The following is a 26511-nucleotide window of genomic DNA, read 5'->3' on the forward strand; positions in this document are numbered from 1 at the left end:
AGAGCTGTTGTGCTTGGGATGGCGTCTGTGGCCCACTGCTTTCCAGAGGCACGGCGGCTGAGCACGGAGCAGCCAGGCTCACCTGCTACCAAACAGGGCAAAGTCACAGGGCCTGGTGGTGGCACCTGCAGCGGAGCCCAGGCCTGCAGGAGCAGGGATGGGTCACAGTGCGGCCAGGCTCACCCGCTGCCCCACAGGGTAAGGTCACGGGTCTGGTGGTGGTACCTGCAGCAGAGCCCAGGCCTGCAGGAGCAGGGATGGGTCACAGAGCGGCCGGGCTCACCCGCTGCCCCACAGGACAAAGTCACAGGGCCTGGTGGTGGCACCTGCAGCAGAGCCCAGGCCTGCAGGAGCAGGGATGGGTCACAGAGCGGCCGGGCTCACCCGCTGCCCCACAGGACAAAGTCACAGGGCCTGGTGGTGGCACCTGCAGCAGAGCCCAGGCCTGGAGGAGCAGGGATGGGTCACAGAGCGGCCAGGCTCACCCGCTGCCCCACAGGACAAAGTCACAGGGCCTGGTGGTGGCACCTGCAGCGGAGCCCAGGCCTGGAGGAGCAGGGATGGGTCACAGAGCAGCCGGGCTCACCCGCTGCCCCACAGGGTAAGGTCACGGGGCCTGGTGGTGGCACCTGCAGCGGAGCCCAGGCCTGAGAGGTCAGGGATGGGCCAAGCCCGTAGAGAGCCGTCAGTGGTCTGACATCACTTCACAGCAGCTCCCTGAGGAGGGAAAGGAATTATCAGCACAGGGCAGGTCACCACTATCGGCAAAATGGCTGCCCCCAGGAGAGCGGGAGAGCAGGGCAAGGCCGCAGTGCCCTGCACAGTGGGGTGCTGCCCCAGAGTGGGGAAATGGCACCACCAGGGCTGGGGGCTGGTCCCAACACCTCCCAGGAGCCCTGGGAGCCCCACTGGGGTGGGATGTAGGGCTGTGGCATGGCAGGAGAGGGCCTGCTATTTCCAGGAGCTTATCCTACAGTCAGAGTATTTGTTGTGCCCTTATAAAGAAGCAAGATGAGATGCTGCCTGCCCTTCTCTCCTGAGTGAGAGGTAACTCTCTTTAGTTTCCAAATCTGCATTTTAAATTCATTTTACATGAAAAACAGTGCACCCCTCAGACATGTACATAGCTACCTGCAGTGTGCAGTGAAAGGCTCAGTCACATGCAGCTCTAGCCAAAGATTATCCCGGACCACATGTTTTTATTTTGTGGGATTGTTTTGTGAACTATATCCTGAGGTCTTCTAAAGACCTCAGGTCTTCAAAGGCCTCCAGCAGAGACATGAGGCTCAGATCTCCCAGAGAAATCCCAGGTGGTCTGGTCCCAGCTCTGCACAGGTGTAGGGGATGTCATCTGTCCTCTGACTAAAACCAAACTGCTCATTCTTTAAGAAAAACAAAAACAAATATAAAGGAAGAAACAAAGATGAGCACCTACCAGTTTAAAAAATGGTCTCTGATGATATTTCAATGGAAGTTAGGGTTTTGCTAGATGCTGAAAGGATATGGCATACCTTGCTACATGCTCTCATTAATAAACTAGTCTGTGACAGAAGCTCTATCCCCCTACGTGTCTCTGTCAATGTTGTGCAATAATTTCCACTCCAACCCACTTTTCTCGGTCACCCACCTAAACTGCTCGTGCAAATTTTACCCTTCAAGGTAAAAATTTCCATGCCTGTGGCATGAAGCTACAATTTTTTGGAATTTTGAGGTAAAACTGTCTTCTGAGAATACGAGAAAAGGAAAACACAGTTCTCTGTGTAAAAAGAAACCCAAACAAATCTCACCCCAAAACAGAATAAAAAAAATTCACTGCTTTTTCATAGCTCTGGGGATGGTGTAAAAAATCTTTATAAAAAAAGCAGAACATTGCCTATGCTCAAAGGCTGCTGGGTTGGACTTGGCAGCCCCATGCATCTGCAAACAGGTGAAATGTGGGTTTATATGCTTTTGTATATCTGTAATATACAAAGTACATACTTTTGATACTATGTATCCTTTTATATACTTGTTTATAGATACATATAATAAAAATGTGCATGATTACGTAGATGCACTGTTCTCCGTAGAAATACTGCATATGTTAGTTTACAAGGTACCTGCTGTGACCCAGGTTTTTGGAGGGGAGGAGATGCAGTGCCTGGCAAAGGCACAGCTGGGATGTCTGTCACGCACCAGCCAAGTTCCTGTCTAGACTGCCTAAGGTAGGCAATGGCTCAGAAAGTAGTCAGGGTCACTGACTGAGGGCCCATTGAATTCTATAATTTGTCCCCTACCTATTTTAAAAGTCTTACTATGTGATTTTTTAAAGACTGCAAACATCTACAGGAGGAAGGCCTGGTTGTGTTGGCACAGATGATAAGTGTAGCTTCCCCAGCTGCTCATCTCCTCAGATGCCAAGGCCCCGCCTTAATCTCAGACAAGCCAAGCTTAGCAAATATCTACCAGGCAAAATCTTTCCTTTCTTTCTCAGAGGAAGGAATTTTTATACAAACTGGTGAATCTTTGGCAAGCTCCGGAAAGTGAAATAATTCCCTTTAAACTACTGTTTTGCTGTTCTAATTTCCTAAGAAATTCTGTAGAAGGATTTTGCTAGCAGAAACTTGATCACGGTTAAAAACTGAGAAAGTATTTTACATTGTAAGTGGATCTAATCATTTGGAAAAGAAATAGCTCAAGACAGCATGCCAGCAGGCAATGTCTGCTATAGCCACTGCTGCTCCCTCTTGCTTCCTTGCTGTCACCTGCAGGTAAGCCATGACCTGGAGAGATGCTGACTTCAGTGACATGCAGTCCCTTCAGAGTCATCATATCCGCTGTGCTTCTGCTGTTATTGACTGACTCCTCTCTGCATTCTGGGGCATTCTATGAGCACAGTTCTTCCTAAAAACAACTAATTTGAAGTTAGGACTGATGTCATTACTGACATTATGCTCTTTCCATTATACATCACATATCTTCGGTTGTAACTAAAAATGGCACAGTTTTACATTTAATTTTAGATATAATACTGAGTCACATAATCCCCTCTTTCTATTTGCAGTTTCTTAGCTTCTCTTCTGCAAATATGAAAAGCATGCTTTGACAAGGCTGTTTCAAGAAAAGACAGAAGTTATTTTTCAAGTAGATTATCTGAAGCACCAACGGTTGGTCTTATTCTATCCATACTAAAAGAATTATTTCTTTGGTTTTAGTGTCTTTTATTTAAATAATAAAGGCTAAGAGAAAATGTCATGGGAGCACAAGTTCTCTGTACCATGCCATCAGATCGAGGGTGGTTAGGAGCCCATGAGTTTACCCCAGTTTCAGGGGAAGAAAAGATCCCTTGTCCTGACTGTGTCCCTAGTAGGGTTTCAGTCAAGGTTCTGGCCAGCATAATTCCTAGAACATCATGTGATAGGAGCTTCCTATCTTTGGAGAGGGCACTTCAATCCCAAATGAAAAGAGTGTCATAAAAGAATATTTAAAATCAGCATTAGCTCTGTTTGTACAGCAGTTGTGCACATGCTATTAAAATTCTATTGACAGATTTGACATCTTACAAGTATTTGTCATACAGTCTTGACAGTTTTTTGTATTTTTTGTTCTTTGACTGTACAATCTCATGACGAAATGAAACACAGAAAAGTTGTCTTAAACTATTTAGCAAAATTCCAAACAAACAAATAAGAAAAAAGAGAAGGCTTATAAAATACCATTGGTCTAATTCTCTGGTTCAAGTATTACTAATATGGAAGTTTAGTGAACAAACAAAGCTTCTGGACTTCATATGAGAGGGCTTTTCAAGATTAAAAGAAATTAATTTTTCAAAAGATTCAACCTTTTGGGCCTTCCTGGTTGTGCTTTGTGTGTTCTGCTTGCAAGGTACACTTGCTGTATGTTAGAAATAATGCTTTCTCATGAAAAGCAAACAGTTTTATATAGATTAATTAAATTAATCTAATTCTAAATCACATTAGTTTCAATTAATCAAATGCCCCAAATTAAACATAAATTAATCACCTTGTTTAATTGGGATATCCACAACTCTTTCACAGTTCTATCATTTTGAAATATAATAAGCAATTTGTATTTGTGAATAGGACTAAAGAGTTTCCTGACCACTGGGCTTGAGGTGGAATGAGCTGATAATAATGTATCTATTAAAATATCACTGGAAAACGCTCTATAGTTCATACATTGGCTCAGTTAACCTCTATAGATTTTTTAATGCTGCTGCTGGAAGGCTGATGTGGGAGAGGGAGAGAGAAAGAATGCAACCTTCTTTTCTGTACTTCATGGATCCTTAACCCTTATTTAAAGACAACTTTGGATTTTAGACCACATAACTGCTCTTGTAATTATATCAAACAGTTAAAAAAAAAAAGCTAGTTAATGATGTTCAACATAAGTAATCATGTTAAATAGTGAAATTTAATTTCTTAAAAACTTAAATCCTCATATCTTTTGGAATGCATTGTACTGTAGGATGTCTGAGTAAATTAAATTCTCCCCTGCACACTAAAACATCAATTTCCTTATGGTAATTATCTGCTAGATTGGATCTGTCAGTCGCAGGGAAGCATGCCTGACATTATACCCTTTTTACAAAAAATGATTACAAAAAATTAAGACGAATGAGTAAAATTAAGGCTGCGGCTGGTAAGCCTATATAAAGCTCTCATAGATCACTTTACATAAGCTACCATTGTACTGGATACTAAGCTTTTAATGACTAGTTGCATAATGAGGTGAAGGCCATTAAAGAACAGCAGGGGTAACCGATCACAGAGATAAGAGCTAAAAATGATTTTCAGCCAACTAGAAGCAATTTATTATACACAAAAACACAGGTCTAAATGAAATGTCTGGATAGATGAGGAACTTTTGAAAATTGACAGGATTTCCTTCCTAGGAAAGTTTTACAAATATGAAGGGAGCCTGTCTCTGTCATTTTAGATTCTTTTTCTCTATACTGCAGAACTGGGGTAGTGGGTTGGGTTTTTTTATTTTTTAAAGACAGATGGACTGTAGCAATGCATTTCATTAGCCCACTTGAAAGGTAAATTAGAGTGAGGAGTAGCTGATATAAAGGAAATTCATAGCACTCTGCCAGCAATTGTTATATGGAGGCAGGTTAGTTGTTGCTAGTCATCTGAAACTCTGTCTGTGCAGAAAAATCTCATCCATGCTACAGAACTGCCTCCGAGAAAGGTTTAGGGTTGTAAAGTACCATATTGCTCTTAGAGCAGTTCAAAAATCAGTATGTAAGAAAATTCTCTTATAATGAGCAGTCACTTGGGGCCAAAACATAAAAAGAGCCCAAGTGTCTTGATGGTAGCAGAAGGTCAAATTTTGAGGTAACCTCCTCTCATAGGGAAAGCCACATCCCTAATTTAAACAAAAGGAATATGGGGAAGAGCACTTAAAGAGAGGTAGAAATGGTAGGTGCAGGGGAAAAGCTGAGTCTGGGCTGTCTGAAGCACTTGGTGTGTAGCCACTTTAAACCAGACAGTGGGACATACACACATATATATCTATACATAAATATACAGACACACACACATATGTGCATTAGCAGAGTTACCATGTGTATAAAACCCTATTATTTATACCAGGAGTATAATCATTACAAGAAAAAAAAAAATCTATAATATGTCTTTCTGATAAAAAAGAATCTGGGAAACTACTTTCCCTACTTTCCTCTCCCCCTTCTTACATCTCCTTTATGTGATATGGAAGTTCATAAGTCTCCTTGCTTAAAGGATTCAAGTAGGCTGCATAAATCATAAGATGGCTGGGGATAGGGGAGGTGACAAACAGGGGTGTCCAGAGGAGGGCCACAGAGATGGTTCTGGAGCTGGATCACATCATCTAAGGACTTGGGAACTGGGTTACTTTACCCTGAAGGAAAGGGGTCAAATGGTAGGGTGTAGTAGGTTACAGAATAGACAATGCCAGAGGTTTCTATGAGGACCATTGCCAAGTGACAGGAGGCAATGGTCACAAACAGGAATGAAGGCACTACAAGGAAAATAAGCTCAAAAGGTGAGTTGGGAAGCTTTGGAACATGTTGCCCAGAGAGGTTCTGGATTCTCCAATCTTCGAGAATTTTCATAATCCACCTGGGCAAGGCCCTGAGCAAAATGCTTTGCCTTCACCATTGGTCTCATTGTGAATTTGGAACTTATACAGATGACCTCCAGAGCTCCTCTGCAAGCTAAATTTTTTTACTATGCTGCCATTCTTTTCTGAGGCTTATGGCCATCTTATTCCCACTACAGTTGTGAGTTCTATCTGTATTTCTTCTTCCCAAGGACATATCCTAATTCTCAGGGGACAGGCTGCTTGGGGAAACAGTTTTTTTATTGCTGTTCATTTCTGGAATTTCATCTGGCTTATGTATGTACAGTATCAGGTAACTATCCAAGCTCTGAAGAAAATTTCTGCCTTTTTGTCTATATGAGCCAATTAAACACCACTGGAGACTGTTCCTGGCTACACAGCAGGACTAGCTATACTCTTAGTTTTTTAGCCTGATGTTCAGCATATTTTTGCTCCATGCTGAATAGCATTCTTCTTCCTATGCCCAAAAAAGTCTCAGACATAAATTTCAAAATCTGCAGAAAAAATAAATTATTTTTATCTGGCACCCTTGTTTGGGAGTCTTGTCAACAGTATGGATATTGGCTATTCCTTGACTCAAGTGCCATCAAATGGCTCATGATGTATTTTAATTGTATGGTCACAGCCTCAGTGTTTAGGCAACCTTCAGGCCAAAAGGGCAGCCTCAGGATGTACTGGCAGTTGTGCAGCTTGATATGTATTGTGGGGAGGAAAATTAACCCCAGTTTTTTATTTGAATAATTAAATCCCATCTGATTTCTGGTTTAGGAATATATTGCCTTCCATACACTGAATTTTTAGCCACCGGAAAGCTGCAGCCCGATTTACATAGCACAAAAGTCATTGGACACTGTCATTAAATCTTTTCTTTTTAATCACTTGCATTTGTGTTGTGGCTTGCCTTCTACAAAATCTTCAGTAATTTCAATCATTTCTCCTTTATTCTTTAATTATTTTAAATGTAAATTAATTTGATCTACAGCCTGCTGGCTGTGTCATTATTTGAGATGTGTACATACTAGCACAGTTACTTTTTCAAGCTGATAGTGGCTAATACAATTATATGCTTTTTTTCCACTGATATCTGATCTGTTAATTAACTGGAAAATATTTTGATTGGGGTGACTGCTTACCCAAATTATTTAATTGTTCCATGCAAAGCTGTCAGAAAAAAAAATGCAAATGAGTCTAGGAAGTTCTATGAGATTTCACAGTAATAGCTCTTCTGGTTAGGGCTAGAATTAGATAGAGAAATAGCAAGAGCAACTTGGAGCCTGCAGGAAAAAAACAAACTAACATTTGAATTTCAATAAAAACAATAGTAGAAGAACTTAGGTTTTGTCTGTCCCTTTTCCTCCTTGATTTTCTTACCTTTTTACAAAGAAAGGCTCTCTTATCCCATACTAAAAGTGTATGTAGCATATGAAAGTTAAGAGAACTGAGATGATGGTGTAGGTAAATTGGAAATTAGGTCTGTACCTGGTTAACTGGACAGGACTTCTTTCTGATCTTGGGTAGGTTTTTTATCCTGAATTGACTGGTTGTCACTGGTGAACTGAATATGACAGAAAGCTGTAATGAGTGTTTTTTTTCAGCTGAGAGCTTTACCTTTACTTCATGCAGAATTCTATGGACATTCTTTCTTCAAAAATATAAAGGTCCTGTAAAAAACTTGGTTCAGTTTTTGAGAAAGACTAATAATAATTTTTTTAAGCTAAAAGAAGGGGACTCACTGAATATTCAAGGGTTCTTGTTGAAGGAAATTAATGGATTTGATAAATGCATTCTTACTTTATTGAATAACTGCAATATTTGTTAGATTTCATACTAGCAACAAAGCAGTTAACTAGCTTAGGTGATGTAGAGCGAATGTTGTATGGGGTTTTTAAAGGTCATAAATATCAATTAGAAGGTTTACACTGCATGATTCAGCGATGTGTATGCTGTTCTAAAACTGAGAACCAGCAATGAGCTGAGAGATATTCATTGTTTATTCCAATTCTGGGAATGTTGGAGTTCATGACAAAATCCTAAGACAATGAGGGTACATGTATTTTCCATATACAGATTTATTTCGTGCAGGATTGTAACAAGGAGCCATGCAATGCCTTTTATCTCAAGATGGGATGTGATTATTGCCTTTTTAATGGCTGAAAATCGTCTGTGTACAAGACAGATACTGCCAGAGGCTTGCATTATAAGCAGAAGGTGCATCTCTTATGACACTTCAGTGTGACCAGCTGCTGAATTAGTGATGTTCCAAAATTACCATTGCAGGCAAACAAAACTAGCAGTCAGTGGATGCCTTTGACTTTTTGAGCCTATATGTGATGAACTTACTATATATGCTCATTTCTAGGCCAAGTAATGAACACAGAGAAGCTGCAATGGTTTTGTCTGATTCCATAAGCAACTACATTTAGGCTTGCTTCCTATTTCTCTGAGAAGCCCCCAAGGAAAGTCACATTTTGAAAATGAGGCGTGGTTTGGGCATTTATTTCCCTTCTCAGCCTTTACAGAGTAATTTCTAAGGCTGCACTCAGAGCTGGTGTTTGTCAGAGAAGATATGAGGCACAGTCTTACTGGCATTAAATGGCACTGACTGGTATTTGCACGAGAAGGGGTATCCTCAATCCTTACAGCAAAGCCAGCAATTACAAGTTCTAAGTTCAAATGAACATGCAGGAGGTGATAATCAGCCATCCTGCATCAGCACTCAGGTCAGTGTTTTGGGAGCAATCCCCTCTGGGATGGCTTGATATAAGGGCTAAGAGATGCTGATACCCAAAACAAGGAGATTTTAGCCACTGATGAAGTGGAATACCCCAACTAAACGTTTTTTTCTCCTCTGGTTTGCCAGACTTTGTTAAGTAAATCATACTTAGTCTCTCAGTTTCTGAAAGCAACATAAATTCTCTATTATTTCATAATGTTTTTCTGGTTTTAATTGCACTTTATCAAATAAGAGAAGCTTCCACCTACAGTAAAACAAACCAAAGTTTCCAGTTATTAAATGCTTTTGGTTTCTGACTTCTCTATAAGCACTTTATTTTCTCCAGTCATTTTCAAGATTTCAGGCTAGGATCACCACTGCCTCTTATATAATTTTCCTACCATGAAGTTGTTTATGTGTATTGTTTACCCAACAGACATTTCTCTTTCACTTGGTATATTCATTACTAAATAATTCTGTGAGAAGATACAGGCCACTGATTTTTTGCAATTTGCATCCCCATATTCTAAGCTATGTAGAAAGCAAAGCTTTTTTGGTCCTCTTGCTTTGGAAGTACATTAATATTTCTATGACCTTTACTAGACGGCAGATGAGAAGCATTAGGAATAAAATAACAAACAAACCAAAGGAAACCAATTTTTAAAAATGTGTATTTCTGAAAGGAGCAAGAGGAAAAAGAATCTAGTCTAAAAAATATGAACTTTAGCTAGAGTTATGATAATTGCTCTATTGTACCTATTTTCCCATATCAAAATGCTTCTTTATGATCAATCCACTCAGCATAATGCATAAATATATTTGAAAGGGTTTAGTAGCTATGCATACAAAAATATAGAGATACTATTTAGAGATATTTAGAAAGAAATATAATAGTTTAAGACATGATTATTTACTGTGCACATCAAAGTGAACATATTAAAAGCATGGCCACTATACTAACAACAACTTTGCACAAAACTACTTCAAATCATTTAACTTCCAAAGCCTGCTGGTTCTAAAGAGAAATGTTGTGAAACAAGATGCAAATGTAGTGACTTGTGCATGGTGTAAATCCCCTGCATTAGAAGACTATACTTTCAGAAGGCTTTAGATAACTGCAAGAGGAAAACCAGCTAAATTCTACCCAGGAAACAATTTCTCTCACAGCAGCATTGTTTTTCAGTGGTTTTACTACACACCGGAAGCCAACTCTGTTCCTGTTCATCTAGCTGTCGAATTTTGGATCTGTTCTCAAAGGAACAGTTCCAAAAATCATTTCTAGTGACTTGAAATTTTACTGCTTTATGAGCCCTGTGTACAGTTTAACACCACCTATGATTCAGTAAGGCATTTAACAGATGGAAAGCAAAAGTTGCCCCATGAACAAAAGTATTTATTCTCTGGTTTCCACTTAAAGGAAAAAGAAAAAAAAGATTATTTAATAAAACCTCTCTTTTATTAACTTTCTAACATATACTTTGTATCATATGCTACAGCCTGAAGTGAAAGGATATTTGGGACAGGGGAGGATGAGTGGGTTAATTCTCTTTAGGGTAGTGTGGAAGTGTCATAAAATTACAAAGTAGCAATCACCAGATCATCATACCATGAATTTCAGGAATCTAGAAGGGCTCTGAATAAATGAAGTGGTACTAGTCACAGAATGGACATGGTGGCAAAGAATCCCCTTCTGTCTTTACTATCAAGAGCAACACTATTGCATCCAGTAGAATTGGGCTAGACCTTATATTGAGTGCATCACATAATTCTTTTTTAATTGCTACTTTAGTTCTTCTACATGAAAATTTTCCCTCCTTGATATTTCAGAGACCTTATATTGAGTGTGACACATACTTATTTTTTAATGAGTACTTTAGTCCATTCTTCTATATGAAAATTTTCCCGCCCTGATATTTCAGGGAATATTATCTTTTAATTTAAGAGAAAAAAATACTTTTTTTTTATGATCATAAGAACTTCTTCATGGGAAAGAAATGTTAGAAAATATGATTATCGTCGTCCTTGCACTTGATCTTTAAGTCAGAGAGATTTTTATTCTCTACTGACATATTCAGGAAACTGAAAGTAACTAGAGGTCAACTTTAAAAATACTATTACTCCTCATTGTTTAGTTTTGGGGTTTTTTTTCTTCATAAATGTCCTCAGCTTGATCTATCAGTATGAAGAAGTATAAAACATCCTTACATTTTTTTTTACAATTTGAATTTCTCTAGAGGATTCCTAAGATGTAGCTCCCCCTCATTAGAGCCAGAGGTTCTGGCTCTTATACAATCTGTGAAGTCAGAGGAAACTGTGCTGAGTTGTCCAGCTGAGAACCCACCCATTTTTAATCCAGCTCCCACATTCCTAGATTATTGTGCATTAATTATGCCACGTGCAAAATGTTTTTATACATAAAGCAACCAATCTGAACTTACTCAAGCAATGACCTCTGTCTTTGCAGTCAATGTTCCCAGCCCAGTGCTGGTTTAAAATGTTAACTGTTTTCATCAGCTATAGTTTGAATGGAATTTAAGTTTCTGTTCAAGATACAGCAGTGATACTGCACTGCATTGCACAAAGACAGTTCCTACATTTGTACTTAATGTCACATTACTCTTTACACTACCCAAATGGGGCTCTGAAAGAATTGGAATCCTTCTCAAGCATAGAACAACACAGCATTTGTAACCAGTAACAAATCTGCAAATATTTTTACATGGTACATAATAATTTGATAGGAAATAAGCCAAATTTGCAAAAGTGGTTATATTGTCATCTAGAATATTCACTGGCTTGTTTACATGTGTAGCTCCAAATGGAGAAGGACAAAAGGCAGAAACAGGTTGCAACCTTTCTCCACACCAACATATGCTTTAATTTTGTGCAGGTACACACTTGGTATAAATTTAATGTGTAGAGAGAAAGTGATTAGATGAAAGCATCTCTTTTAAAAATCTGGGACTGATGATTTGTGCACGAGGAAAATACAGAAAGCTAGAAGTGCAGAAGTTTGTGTGTAAGTCAGACATTTCAAGAACTGGTATCTTTCTGCCCAACTTCAGGATAAACAACTTTCTACAATTTCTTATTAGGGGAAATGATACACCCCAGTGTCTTGCTTAGCTTTCATCTTACATTCCCTAGGGGCTTGTATATCCTCTGTGACTGAGGTTTGCACAGCAATGTCAGGGATTTGGATGCTTAGATCCCACTGTTGTTACCGAGGATCTAATCCATTTTTTAAGGGATGTTAGTTCTTCCTGCAGATTTTGTGTCATTTTGTTCTGTGGTTTATTCTCCCTACCTCTCAGTATTTCCAAAAAGTCTTCAGTCTACTCTTGAAAGGGTCTTTCACCATTGGTGCACTTTGTAATCCTTCACCAAAAGCCCTTAAGTGGCTGTGAAAATGCTACTTCTTACAAACATTTTGACACTTGTGTACCTTAAAAACCTGGAGAAGCCTGTAATGGAGAAAAACAAACATTAGAGGTAACAGAGAAGGAATACAAATTATTCAGATAATACCACAGACCTCAGGACAGAAAATTCTGAGCAATCTTCAAGGCTGGCTGAACTAGAATAACTATTTGCTCTATTTTGGCCCTGGAGCACAGTAGAACTTCCTAACTGCCAAATTTACATTTGATCTTCTGTCTCTCTGGCATGTTTCTACCTTATGTTGTCTACACCAGCATCAAAAAATAAAAAGTACCAAGACAAATGTTTAAGTAGAGGTCTTCCATCTTCCATGTTTAGGTTTTCCCAATTCAGACTAAGCATAAAAGAATTTAAGCATGTGGGTGTAAGGCACACATTCTTAATTGGCCTCCAAACCAGGGAACATAGCTTGACTTCTTTTATTCACTACACACACAAAGCCAGTACAGGTAAAGGTTAAAATCTCATTCTGTGACATTTAACCATCTTTGCAAGGCACACTCAGAACAGCTTGAGAAGGGCTGCTGCCCTGTAATGATTTCATAGTTAATAATATATTCACATATGTGTGTCCACATTTTTGTGTGTGTGTGCATGCAAAATGTTTATGTCAATGTATGGAACAGCTACAGCATCATTTTTAACCTTACTTAACAAGGCAATTTAGTACAGACAACAAGTTTCAAGACTGAATTATGTCTCTTCTTGTTCTTATTATGGTTTTAACTGTCAGTGTTAGTAAGTCATAAATATGAGGATAACGCAATAAGGACGACCACAAACACCCACTTCTGTATTATTTTATTTTTCTTCTATATTTAAAGTGTCTACATGTCTTCATACATTTCCTTCCTTCTCACTGTCAGACACTGAGACTCTTTGTTATCCAGGTAAAAAGGACTGGCATTGTCTAAATTGCAATAGCTTTTTATTCTGCTTTGAAAGAAATCTGAGGACCAACTGGAGTTGAGAAAAAAGTCCTGAGTGCTTCTACTGAGTCAACTTCCATGTTATGCAGTGTATCTGCAGTCACTCAAAAACAGGGGAGAAATGGACATTTAAAACATACTCTTATATTCCTAAACATTCTCTCCTTTTCCCTCACACTGCATTTTTCACAAATGCTTATGCCCATTGGCCACAGAGAATATTAATAATTTGCAATATTCTATAGTATTGGAAACCAAGTGGTTTCCATGAAACCTGAGATGGAATTTCATTTGCATTTTCCAGGTAGGAAATGCAATGGACACAAGACAAAACAACACATAAAACATTCCTTGCTATGCAAAAGCTAAACAAATCTGCCAGAATTTAATTGCACTAGGGGACTTTAAACACAATTTTCTGTCTTCTCCTTGGGATTACCTGGAAATAAAAATAGATTAAAAATACATCAATAAAGCTTGACATATAAAAACACTGTTCAAATTCAAAGATGAGAAAAAGATATTTCTACTGCTTCATATCCTATACAATCCTTGGCTTCAGAATGCTTGATACTGGTTTGCAAGGTTTTGCTGCACATCCTGTGGGAACACGTCATAGAAATACACTGCAGAAATGGTTGCACGCTGCCTGATTTATCAGATATTTCTGATACTTTCAACAGGAATATTTATTAGCTGAGGTTAGCAGTACACAAGAGACTCCATTTGATACCTATAGTGGTCTTCAGGACACTGACCACATGTAGTAGACATGATGTAACAAACATCCACCTACATGGAATCACTTGCTACTTTCTGAGAAATTACTACAGTCATTGCTTGAGAATGAGCAAAAAGACAAAGATAGGGGCCACCATTTAAAAAATGGTAAGGCTGAGATCACTTCCCACATCAAAAGCACAAGGAGGCAAATTGTCTGACTCCAAATCACAGGAATAATCTCTCTTCTCTTCACCTCTCCGCTACAGTCTAGCTTGACCTGTGACCCCTGAAATCAGCAGGAATTCTTATAATTTATTTTTAGGGGATGGAATAAAATGTTAAGCATGTCTCTTTTATGGGCATCAGTAACTAATGTGGAGGGGAGATTCTCAGCATCCATTACAGTTTTATATAGCAGTTTCATGAAAGACTAGAATGTTCCATTTCAGCTCAGTGAACACTAACTTACTCCACAAGTAGGGCCGTAGACTCATTACAATTTTACAGTCAGGGGTACTATCTCCTTAGGGAAATGTACCATATAGCTCAGGCAAAGGGGGGCAAAACCTGCTCTGCAGTCTCTGGATATGATTAAGCTTGCTAGTTTATTCCTACACAGTCTTCTTCAAAAAGGTCAGGAGATTCTGTCCTGGTTCTGGAAACTATCCATTAGCACAGAATGAGAATCCTGTTCTTGCTATACACTAAAAATGAAGAAAATTCCTCCACTGTGAACTACACCCACAGTAACATCTGTGAAAAGGAAAAGGAAGCAACTGATGTGTTTTCTTCAGATCTGGTAGCTGAATGAAGCCTCTCAATGATATTTTCTAAGATGCATTTGCCTTTTACAAGCAATTTGTAGTTGCATGAGAGTGCCTTGAGTTCAGCTTTATCAGATTATGGAGACTCAGGACATTGTTGCATCTTTCCATTCCCTGTCAACAGCAGCCCATAACTACAGGTGAATGCCTATTTTCCAAGTATAAACACAAGAGAAAAAGAGCAGATGTGACTGGATGGAGGGCAGCAGAAAAGTAAGTCAGGGCACTCATTGAAACAGTGAAACTCTTGACAAGGTGAACTCTTTAAAAGCCATGCAGCTCCATAAATCTCCTTTTTTGCATACTTTTTTCATTCACGGTGCTGAAAAAAAGTGTGATGTGTTGTGAACAGAATTCTAAGGCAAATTAAAGGTTTGGTTAGAAGGTAAATTTCTCAGGAAAACATGGAAACGTGTCACCATATCCTAGATCACTATAGATAACAAGGGTCTAAAGTTCAAAATCATAAAGGAGAGAGGAGAAACAAATAGTTACTAAGCTATTAGGGAGAAAGGCTAAGTTAGTTCTTTGTGAGCATCAGCAGCTCTTCATGCTAACTAAAGGAAAAGAATTTTTCAGTGATTTTGAAGTGTCCAGATCTTTTGAAATCAACAAGTTTGACATCTAAATACTTATATTGGCCCACAGTTTTAACCAGCCTTGTATGTAAGAGCAAGAGAGAATAAAGATTACTAATGCACTTCATGAGGCAGCCACGATAGTGATGGGGAGCTATGACAGTTTCACTGTCGCAGGGTCCCAGCTACATCAGTGTGGTGGCACGGCATGACTTTGCTTCTCACTTTTAAGTGAACCCACTCATTTTAAGCAACCATTTTTTTCATAGCAAATGCCTGTTTCATAAGTCTGCCAAGACCAATTGAGAAACTCCACAGAGTTTTCTTTTGGGAATTAATAACTTTGACATTCATGAGACTCTTTGAAAAAAACAAAGACATTTGTTATTAACAAAAACAAAAAACAAAAAACAAAAAACAAAAAACGAAAAAAAAACAAAACAAACAAACAAACAAACAAACAAAACAAAAAAAAAAACCCTTCCCAACACATAATGTACAGTGTTCCAGAAAAATTCTAAAATCTCAAAAGGACTTCAGATTAGCATGACAATAATGTGGTGGGATACAATCCCAACTGTTTTGTATTTTTTAAGCCAACAGAATAATGTGTAATATTTAATTGTTCTTTAACTAAATAAATGCAATTGCAATTTTCCCTGTAAATTTTCTGAACAAGCTGAGAAATATACCTCATACCTACCCATGCATTCCTGCAATTACTGATGGGGCTGTTGATGGAAGATTAGAATTTGCTGGGTGAGTTGCTGACCAATGAACCTTGCCAGTGTATCCAGGAATATTTGGAGTGCTAAAGGAAACAGTTAAAAGGAGGATGGGGATGGAGAAAGGGTAAATTAAATGACTATAGGCTTGGAATATGACTTATAGATAAGTTCTTGAATGGATAGGGTTTATCAAAGATGGATGGGGTAAAATCTCTTACTAACGAAATGAAAAGTGGTTAGAATGTGTAAACTGTCATAGCTTCTTTAAAGACAGCGAAACAACTTTATGATGATCTAGCTGATGATCTGGGCCAAAAAATCTCTGGTTAGACATTGTAAAGGAGAACTCTTTAGAGAATTTTTTTTTCTTCAATCTGTTTAGGTTTAGTATCTGTATGATATTCATGATACACTTAATAAGCAACACTTAATCACAAAGAATAAATGAAGTTACAGAGTTTGCATAGAATACAAAAAGCAAGGAAATATTCTTTAAAAATGTGATACAGGTTTAGCTCATATTTTGTTTTCAGCTTCAAATATGAAATTTACATAACAGATTTTAAGCCAACAGGTGTGATTTCTCATGGGCTAAAACATAAATGATGTCCAAAATTATTCCACGGTTCTCTAAATTTCCCTTAGAATTTATTAAGATGTAGTATTAACAATACTGCATAGACACCAACTTAAATTCTAGTGTGAGCACACTACTGAACTGAGACAATAGGCATCACATCTTGGAAAATGAAAGCCTTTTGTTAATTCTGATGCTGTTTTAATGTGAAAATGAAAACTAGAGTTCCTTAAAGACATAGAGTAAAAAACTCCGACTTATCTGAAGCAGCACAAAGAAACTTTTGATGACAGTTTTTGCAAGATGAAGTGGAGATGGACAAAATTCAAGAAAAAATAGGTAATAATATAAATTCAGATAAAAAATCCATGAGTATTAGAAATAACCCCCCAATATAGTACCTTTTTTTAAACTCAAATTTTATCAGAGAATATCATCAATATTGTTCTGTATTGACATCTCAAAGTAGGACACTGTTGAATTATACAATTATACATAAGACATACATGAATTATGCATATACATCTAGACTGCCCATACACATGGAGGCAAAGGCTCACAACAAACTGTTTCATCTGCTGAATATTTGGGATATACACACTGAATATTTGGGATTATACACCTTTCCTCTGTTAGTCATTTGGGGGTCTTCACCCCATAAAACTAATAGCAGTGCCTTCTTTCAAATAATTTCTGAGGTATTCTTTGTTTCCTCTGTACTCTTTGTAAAAATAATCAGTTTCTTTAATTATAAAGTGCATAGAGTTACTAGTATCACGCAGCTGATGAACTCGTTCTGCACAACTAAGTTCAGCACAGGATGCAAAAGTGGACATGTGAGAGATGTATTTTATCAGACTTTGTGTATCTCTGACTTTTGTAGTGGGAAACTTGGCTCTGAAATTCCTCAGCAGAGGAATAGACAGAACAGCAGAGGTAATGACAAAATGCTGTATGTACCTATCAGAGTTATAACACAGGACTCTGAGTCAACTGTATTTGGCATGGGATCATTGGTGGCATATGTTGCAGTCCTTGCACCCATAGGCAGCAGAAGGACCACCCAATTCTCCTAGTTTGGAGTAATACCTTCACATACTGCTGCACTCCCTGGACCATGCTCCAGTCTATGATTCTTCAGAGAAGATGGCTCTGCAGAATCAGTACAGAGGTTTTGTAGCACTGGGGAAGACATTGCCTATAAAGAATCATTAAGTAGTTGGCTGGATAAAGAACAAATTTATTCTATGTCTTGACAGCAGCTGTGCAGGGCAACAAGTGGCTTGAAAATCTTTTATAGTAGTAGAACATGTTTTCAGAATTGGCCAAAATGGGTTGCATTCAAATTTGCTTTTTCATGTCAAAGTAGACAACTGTTAGGTTAAGTGCACATTAGGAGACTGTAGAAAATTCTCTCTGTATACCAGGATCCCACCAAGGGACACAATGCATATTGTGTGGTTGTAACTGTAAGCACATTAAATAATCCAAAACTGAAAATATACATGATACCACTCTGAAAGGATCAGTCAAACTGTAAACCCAGTTTTATTATGCTGATGATGGGCTACATACCAAGATAGATCTGGCACATGTAATGAAATGACAGTGATTTCCTTGGAAGTGTATGGGCGTCACAGAGAGAAGTAGATGATAACAAGAAGTCCTATACTAGCTTGCAGCATTTTATAAACCTATTTGAAGTTAAATCACATAACTATACAACTGTGAGGCATGTTCTTTTCATGCCTCACAGTTGTATAAATCTTCCCATCTTTGAAGCCAGCAAAAGTAGAAAAGACAAAAGCATCATAAATGGGCAAAAGTGACCCAAAAGTCAATCTGACAAATGACCCAAGATGAAGACTTGTTCTAGACTGTCTGTTAGAAACAATTGACAGAAGTTGTTACATTCATAATATGTAGGATGAATGTGGATCTGTAAAAGAAGAAAGCTGAACAGAGAGGAGCTAAAGGTACCAGGAAAGTAAGCAAGGTTACACTACAGTAAAGCAGCTGCTCTCCTGGGAACCTGCAAAGAAGATGCAAAACTGTGCTGCGGTTATGTAAGTGATAAAGCAGAAGAAACTGAGGTTAAAAAAGTACCCCTCTGTGTTTTTGTCTTTTTGTTATTTTGGATCATGCTGTCTAGCTCCTGTGTGCTTTCTCTGATGAGCTGCTAACGCATGTTGCTGCTGCTGAAGAAAACAACTAAGTACCAACCTACCACTGGGCAACACACAAAACTCCTCTGTGGTTATGCTGCCGTCACCAAGCTTGCTTTCTGTAACCATGACATCTTTCTTGTTCATACACTTCCTTGTTAATACACTTCCTTGTTATCATCCTAGCAGCTCTAAGTCCCAACACAAGCACTAAGATTTTTCAAGTGAATTGTAGTGATTTGGAGTGCCCCTGTATTGGTGTGCATCTGCTTTTTATGTCCATAGAATCCTAGAATCACTAAGGTTGGAAAGGACCTCTAGATCATCAAGTTCACTGTTAACCCAGGACTGCCAAGTTCACTACTAAACCATGTCCCAAGTGCCACATCTACATGTCTTTCGAATATCTGCAGGGATGGTGACTCCACCACTTCTCTGGGCACTCATTTTTTCTTGTCCTGTTGCTTGTTACCTCAGAGAAGACACTGACCCCCATCAACTTTTGGGTGGCTGTAGAGAGGGATAAGGTTCCCCCTGAGCCTTGTTTTCTCCAGGTTAAACAACTCCAGATTCATCAGCTGCTCCTCATAAGACTTGGTGCTCCAGACCCTTCACCAGCTTCGTTACCCTTCTCTGGACTTGCCCCAGCATCTCAATACCCTCTTGCAATGAGGAGCCCAGAACTGGACAGTGGATTTGAGGTGGAGCCTCACCATCTTGGGATGTCTTTGTAGATTTTTATTTCCTGGCAATCATCAGGAAGATCAGTGTGGACTTAATTTATTAGGCCCTCCATACTGATATTTAGAGCTATTTAAGGTATCTGAGATAAACCCCTATAACACAGGACTCACAGGGAATATATGTTGTTCAGAAGCAGCAGCTGGAAGTGATGGTCTAGAGTTCCTCCAGGGTATTGGATGGCCAGGTTTGCCATGTGAATTCCACATCACCTGTTTATATGGGGGTGAAATCTAGATTTCCCCCAAATCATCTGTGATTCTTGAAAACCTTGGATCTAGCACTTCAGCTTGAGCAATGGAGGTCTATGCACAAGTTCTATGTGCAAAAATTCTGTCTAGTGAGATACCTGGTAGATTCTTACTGTAACACTTACAAGCAAAGAGTTGCTGACATCTTACTCTTTCTTATAAACACCCGTTTATAAATGCAACAGAACTAAATCACCATATGAAGTCATCAGAACTCTTTTGGCTATTGCTATTATAAAATAGGCCTCTCAGATCTCTTATATACTCACAGTATATAAGGCTCACAACTGGTTTCCACCTCAAATTCTCTTCCAGGAAGACTGGTGTGTAACACATTTGTGGTCTTCTACATCCTTTTGCCTCTGTGATCCTATTTTCTAAACAGAACAACCTGTGGTAAAAATGTCTCAGGCACAATCCTGTGTCAGGAAATTCATGCATTCCCTCATGTTGTGAAAGAATATACCTAAGATTACTTGTGAAGACAAAACAAAGTACTTTGATGCAGAGTGGAGAATAGGACTGGCACATTCTGGGTTTCATTTCACACCCATCTCCCTCAGCCATCAAAGCAGAATAGGGAATGGATATTTAAAAGTGGATTTTGGGCTCCTGAAAAGATAAAACTATCAAAATGGCAACTCCCCCAAATATTTTGAATCATGTTGAACTGGAAAATTTTGTTTCTACAATTTCAAACAATTTTATTCTGCTTTCAAATTTTTCAGTCCCCCCTTTGTAGTATGGGGTAGTATTTTTCAGACACAGTAAAGCATTTCAAGCCAGCAATAAAATCTCGTTTGGAAAATGCCAAAGTAGGATATTTCAACACACACTTCCCTCCACAACCCCCTGAATGAGTCAAACTGGAGAACCACTAAACAGGCATATATGGGAGACAAGTTGTCAGTTTCTGAAGAAAGAATAATTTGTGAGAAAGCTCTACAGCAGCTCTTAGAAATGACTGTGCAAGGTGCAAGACAGCAGAGGGTCCTGTTCCCAGCCAATTGTGGCATGTGAAGTTTCTGATAACTTGAATTTCCAAGGGGTGCATGCACAGTCAGTTGGAAAATGACTACACTGAAGAAACACACGAAGCCACTACAGATATACTGATGTGATAGTAGCATTTTGCTCAATGTGCTTGAGAAACCATGAATAAAGGGTAGTTTCAGAGAATATCTTTGTGCAAGAGCTGCAGGACTTGAAACACTTAGGACTTTGTGTTCCTAGAAATTGCATATTCCCCATTTCAGTCATGTGCTTTTGATTAGATCCTGTTTTATTCCTCACACACACAACACTGCTGGCATTGGACAGGTCACCTCAGCCTTGTCCCTCTGTACCTGCCAAAAACCAGCATTGCAACCTGCTTTACCAGCATTAGCTGATGTTTCAAAAGTGCTACTGTGTAGCTAACCCTTGGTGAGCACGCACAAGCATCGTGTAAGCACTGCCCTCTACTGTGGATCAGGAGTGCTGAGGAATGAGCAGAAAGCTTTGAAAAGCTGATGACCGCCACATTTTTTACTTAATTGAGGAGGCAGAGGCTTTTACTGTGGAATGAGAAAACATGATCACTGTCCTTACTGCTTTTGTCAAATGTCAAGAGGCAGATTCCAATAGGCACTGCTGTGAATCAGAAAGTTGTTGTGTTATAATACAAAAGACACACTAAAGAGAAAAGCACAAGTCAGCTATAGGAAATAAACCTGGATGGATATGAACTATTGCTGTGTATGCTGGAATGCACTAAATGTGCTGCACTATTACTGCATTAAGTTCTGCCAGCTCACTAAAGGTGTAAGGGAGCTCTAACAGTACCAGGGAGAAGAGTTATTTGTGCCTGTCAGACCAGAGCCCAGACCCTGAATGCTGCAGAGGAAATCCCCATCACCAGCGTGGGAGGCTTTTTTTCCATTGACCCTCAAAACACCTGCAGAATCTAAAATACCACATAGAGCATAACCTTCTTTCAGTAGCTGACTGGGGAAGAAATCAACAGAGGAAAAAAGCTGGTGGCCAGTGGTGGAACTATACAAAATAAAATTTAAAGGTTTTTAAGAAAAAAAGAACAGGGCATGATTATTGGTTAGAAACAATTATGATCCAATAAAAGCAGATTCTCTACAGTTTTCATAATTGTTGAGTTCAAAATGCACTTCAAAATAAGAAAGACTATATTTCACAGTAGTTGTTAATAACAAGAAACAATTCATTACTTATTTTCACTTTTTAATAACATGGCACCTCTCAAAAGTGCTGAGAGAATTTATCAGTCTGAGTCTTCCTGGAAGTCACTGTAGCTCTGCTGGAAAATTTCCTCTGAAAACACAATGTTTTTCCAGAATTTGGACTATCCTCCTCTTCCTTGGTACACATGTGGGTTGGAGCAGCAGTTAGACACAGGAGATCAGATTGTGGTGTTTGTGGCCAGATTTTCGCAGGAGCTCAGCGATCAACGTGCACCCAGAATGTGAGCTCTTTCAGAATTCTGGTTTTCTTGTGTGGTTGCTGAGCTATTTTTGAAAGCCTGGCTAGCTGCACAAAACATACTCATTTAGCACTTACTTAGCTACCTAATATATGGGTAGTTATGTGACATATAAAGCTAAATGCAGTATTTATCTTTCACAAATGAGTGAATATTATAAGTAAATCATTAGCAATCAAACCACTAAAAATAAAAGCAAAAATAACCAAGGAAAACAGACATAATCAATTCAGAGTTTAAAGTCTTGTAAGAGAAATCCCAGATGTCTCTGTTCTGCAAATTATGTGAGCATATTTTTATTAGATTCTCAATCCTATCCCTATTTAGGAAATCTTGTTAAGCAGACACCTTTAACTCACTGATTCCAATGGAATTTACACTTCATGGGTTTGAAAAAACAAGAATGCAAGTATAAGAGAGTTTACAGTTGGCAGACAAGTAGAGGAGGTAGGGAAAAAAATGAAGAAAAAGGAAGTATTCAGAAAAAAATGGGTACATTTCAAAATGTCACAAAAGCCACTTGAGCCACCGGGCAACTATAACCCAGTATACCTAAAAAAAAAATCACACAAGCAACACACATTGAAAACACAAAAAAGCATCAATACATTCAACTTGGAACCTTGTTCATTAATGGGATAAAGAGATAAGTTTCAAGGCTACACCACACGTGTTCTGACATTGTAGTCCACTCAATGAAGCACTGGGCTGCACAATGACAATATAAGTTGTATAAAAAATGTTATGAGGTCTCTTGGTGAAAGAGGAATGCATCAGAGAGAGATTTGCAGAATGCTCTTCCACAACAGCTTCCTAATTTTTTGACTGCCATTTAAAAAAAAAGAAACTTATTTCTCTGTTACCCTCAGTATAGAAATGGAAGAAGATTCCAGCTTTTAGGCATACACAGCAACACATCTAGGGATGAGTAAAGAGCAACAAGTTAATTCTAAAGCAAATTCAGGAGTGCATATACAAACCATGGATATTAAGAATGATGCTACATTCCAGGGCTGGAACAGACCTCCAGAGACTATGCCATTCACTACATTCCCCAAAGGCAGGTTTTTATGAAAGCCTGGAGGAGAATGACAAGAACTGAATTCTGATCAAGGATTTTTGGTCAAGTGCAAAGATGAAGAGTCTGACCCAAATAGCACATCCATAGATCTCTTTGAGCACTCTCTGGGCAATTTTCACTGATTATTCTAGACTGCCAGATTACACACACAGTTATTAATAAGTTCCTATTCATAAATTTAGCATTTCTAGATGAATCACAACATTTATGACATGGCTTTTTACATGTGCTGAAAGCTCCTACAGTTATTCTATATGTGAATCACTGAGAAAAGATGGATAACACATGATTATGATTCCTAAATTTTCATTTTTATTTCAGCCTAATTTTTAAGAGCTATGATCATCACTTTGTCCTAATTAATGATATATGAAACCAAGTTTGAGCACAGCACTATTTAAAAGCCTAAAGATAAGATTTCAGTTAAAAAAATAGCACATGCTTGGTTCAGGATATGTGAAATTTCATTCCTAACTGTGCTACAATTTGGTGAATGACTTTATCACGTTGCACCTGGATTTACATTTGTAAAACTTCTAAGTTGCATGGTAAAGACTTCAGAATAATATCCAGGTGTTGGATATATGCACAGCAGCTCTTTACAACACTGATCTAGTATTAGGGGCTTTTAGGCTCAGCTACAGCATAGGTCAGGACTTTTATCTTTTTTCTAATTCCTTAAGAAAAAAGAAGAAAAACAGAAGATGGTTTCCTGTTCTGCCAAAAGGAAGAGAGGGTGGGTGCAAGGCTCACATAAAAAACATGCCCAGGTTCACCACTCTTCCTGTTTGTCTCTGCAGCTACATGACAGATGACTCTCAGTTACTTTCAGCTTTGCTAATGATTTGAATGGCAACCACTTTCTTGCATGGTTTGGGGAAGAACTGTGTCTCACTCTGGAGTAATGCCCAGGCACTGATGCTCTTGCCCAAGTGCTGTAAGCAGGAAGTGCTGCTGCTGCTACTCTGTGAGAGTGAAAGTGACTATTTACTAAGAGAGCTTTACACTTTATACTTACAAATTATATTTAGACTTCTCAGTCCAAAGTATATATCTGACTTTTCAAGGAATTTGGTCGAGCTTAATGGCCTTTACACATCTTTCCAAAATTACTGGCAAACACGTGGAGAGAGAAAAACAAATTGTAGGCAAAGTTTTATGCCTTCTGACTTTCTTCTGCTCAAAATCATAGCAACCTTGATGTCTGACAGTCATGGACAGATAATAGGTATGAAAAACTTAATAAAATTTTCCAGAAGGAATTGACTTTTTCACAACTGAGATTTTTTGAGCTTTAAGATGTCAAATCTTTTAAATCTTAGAGATGTTGGTCTCCTGGTTGTCAGAAATCAATGAAATCCGTAGCCTCACTCAGTGAAATCCAGAAAAATGAGATGCAGCATTCCAGAGAAGGCAATACAGAACCAGTTGCTCAAACTTACAAACCCTCCATGAAATCATGTGATGCAGACAGTCCCAGATAAGATGTCTGCCTGCAACAGAGTGCACACATCTTCTTCTCTTCTTCAAAGCTTCACCATAACAGCTGCACAACCTAGCAGAGCTAAGGGTTAACAACTCTATAACTTCACTGCAACTCAGGCATCTCTGTTCAGCACTATGTTTATTCTGTGTGTGCTGTATTTTGAAAGTACATTCATTTCTCAATAATCATTTTATACTATTTTTGTTATAATTCAAGCAGAAAAGTGAGATACAGGCTCTGAGAAACCAGATGACTTGTGCAGAAGGTGAGATAAAATAATCAGAATGGTGCATTATGTCATAAAATCTGGGATTAATAGGCTTGTTTGCAGTAATATGGATCAAATGTGATGACCTTATGATGGTTAGCACCTCACTTTACCTGTGAACTGTTGCTGTGTGAAGAATGATGTGCTGTTCCCCACACAGGTAACTGCATGTGATGCACTGCAGAAGGATATACATTCACCCTGAAACAGATGTAAGAAGTATAAATGAATAGACCTAAGTTATAGCTCAGAAATTTCAGAAGGTAGCTCCCAACCAGGAGTGTTTAGCACTAACTCTGATGTAACACCAGCATCAAGTCTTTTCTTCAGAACAGAGAGGACAATATTTCTACAGCTTCTGATCCTCTGCTTTATCCAGTGAAATATCTTTTCTGTGCTTTCCTCACAAATGTGGACTGAGGAAGACCATTCCAAGGACACACAGAAAAGGCTGATGAAAAGAGAAATTCTGCTCAAGTAAAAAGAACAGTCTAGGTCCTCTTTTTATTATTTTAATTCTTTAACATTAAGCTGTTACTTCTACCATTTTCCTTTCTCAAAAGTTTGCAAATAAGCACTTCATATCAGCTCAAGCTACTAAAGACAGGTTTAGGAACGGCTCAAAGCGAAAACCTTTGAAGTTAATGATCTAGTTAAAAGTATAGTTTTCCAGTAGTGTTCAGGGAGCTTTTGCACACTCAAAGGCCATCTAGTGACTGAAGTTAACAATCACACACTTTTGACATGGCAATATTCAAATCATACTGCTCATCAAACATGCAACACACCATTAATACTAAAGAACATGAAACATTTGAAGTATGAAAGTATAGCTTGAAAATAAACATGTTTCCTTTCTTTTCACCCAAGATCAGGTTTTCAACAGTTTTTTCCTTTTTCCCAAGTAACAAGACCTCAAGAGGCAGTATCAAAACCATGCTAAGAAGTGAAAGAGTGTGCAGTGCTTGAGTAGGAAGGCTTTGAAGTTTGAACATGGTTAAGTGGGTCCAAGTCTACACCAGCACTCTCTTCAAAATTTACTGCACCAACACAGCAGATAGAAAGTAAATCAAAGATATGTACATTATTTATAAGACATCTGGTGGAGGCAGCTGAACCATACACTGCATGCTCCAAAATTCTAGTTATTTATTAAAATGGTCCACAAGAAAAAAACCACAGAGATGAATGGCCCTGTGTGCTTGGCATATCCCAAGATGAAAACAATCATCTGCTGAACTAGCAGCACATAAAAAATGACAGCTCTAATTCATATGTCCAGAGAGGTGGTAGAAAATGGAAACAAGATAGAAATGTGTCATGTCTCGTCCTTTTGGCTATTCTTATGATCAGACTGGGATAGTCTTACAAAGTGGACATAAAAGATTCTGATTTCTAGTTTACAAG

General features: G+C 38.6%; 1 protein-coding gene across 1 annotated transcript in view; it reads right to left on the reverse strand.

The window, feature by feature from the left end:
* Positions 1-1286: 1286 nt before the first annotated feature.
* SPMIP7 (sperm microtubule inner protein 7) overlaps positions 1287-26511 on the reverse strand; it is a 31860-nt gene continuing 6635 nt past the window's right edge. Inside the window, 4 exon segments of the mRNA XM_056482812.1 lie at positions 1287-1382; positions 12264-12282; positions 16017-16124; positions 26060-26245. Of these exon segments, the coding sequence (XP_056338787.1) occupies positions 1287-1382; positions 12264-12282; positions 16017-16124; positions 26060-26245 (409 nt within the window).

The sequence above is a fragment of the Oenanthe melanoleuca genome, chromosome 2 (genome assembly GCF_029582105.1).
Source record: "Oenanthe melanoleuca isolate GR-GAL-2019-014 chromosome 2, OMel1.0, whole genome shotgun sequence".
NCBI lineage: Eukaryota > Metazoa > Chordata > Aves > Passeriformes > Muscicapidae > Oenanthe > Oenanthe melanoleuca.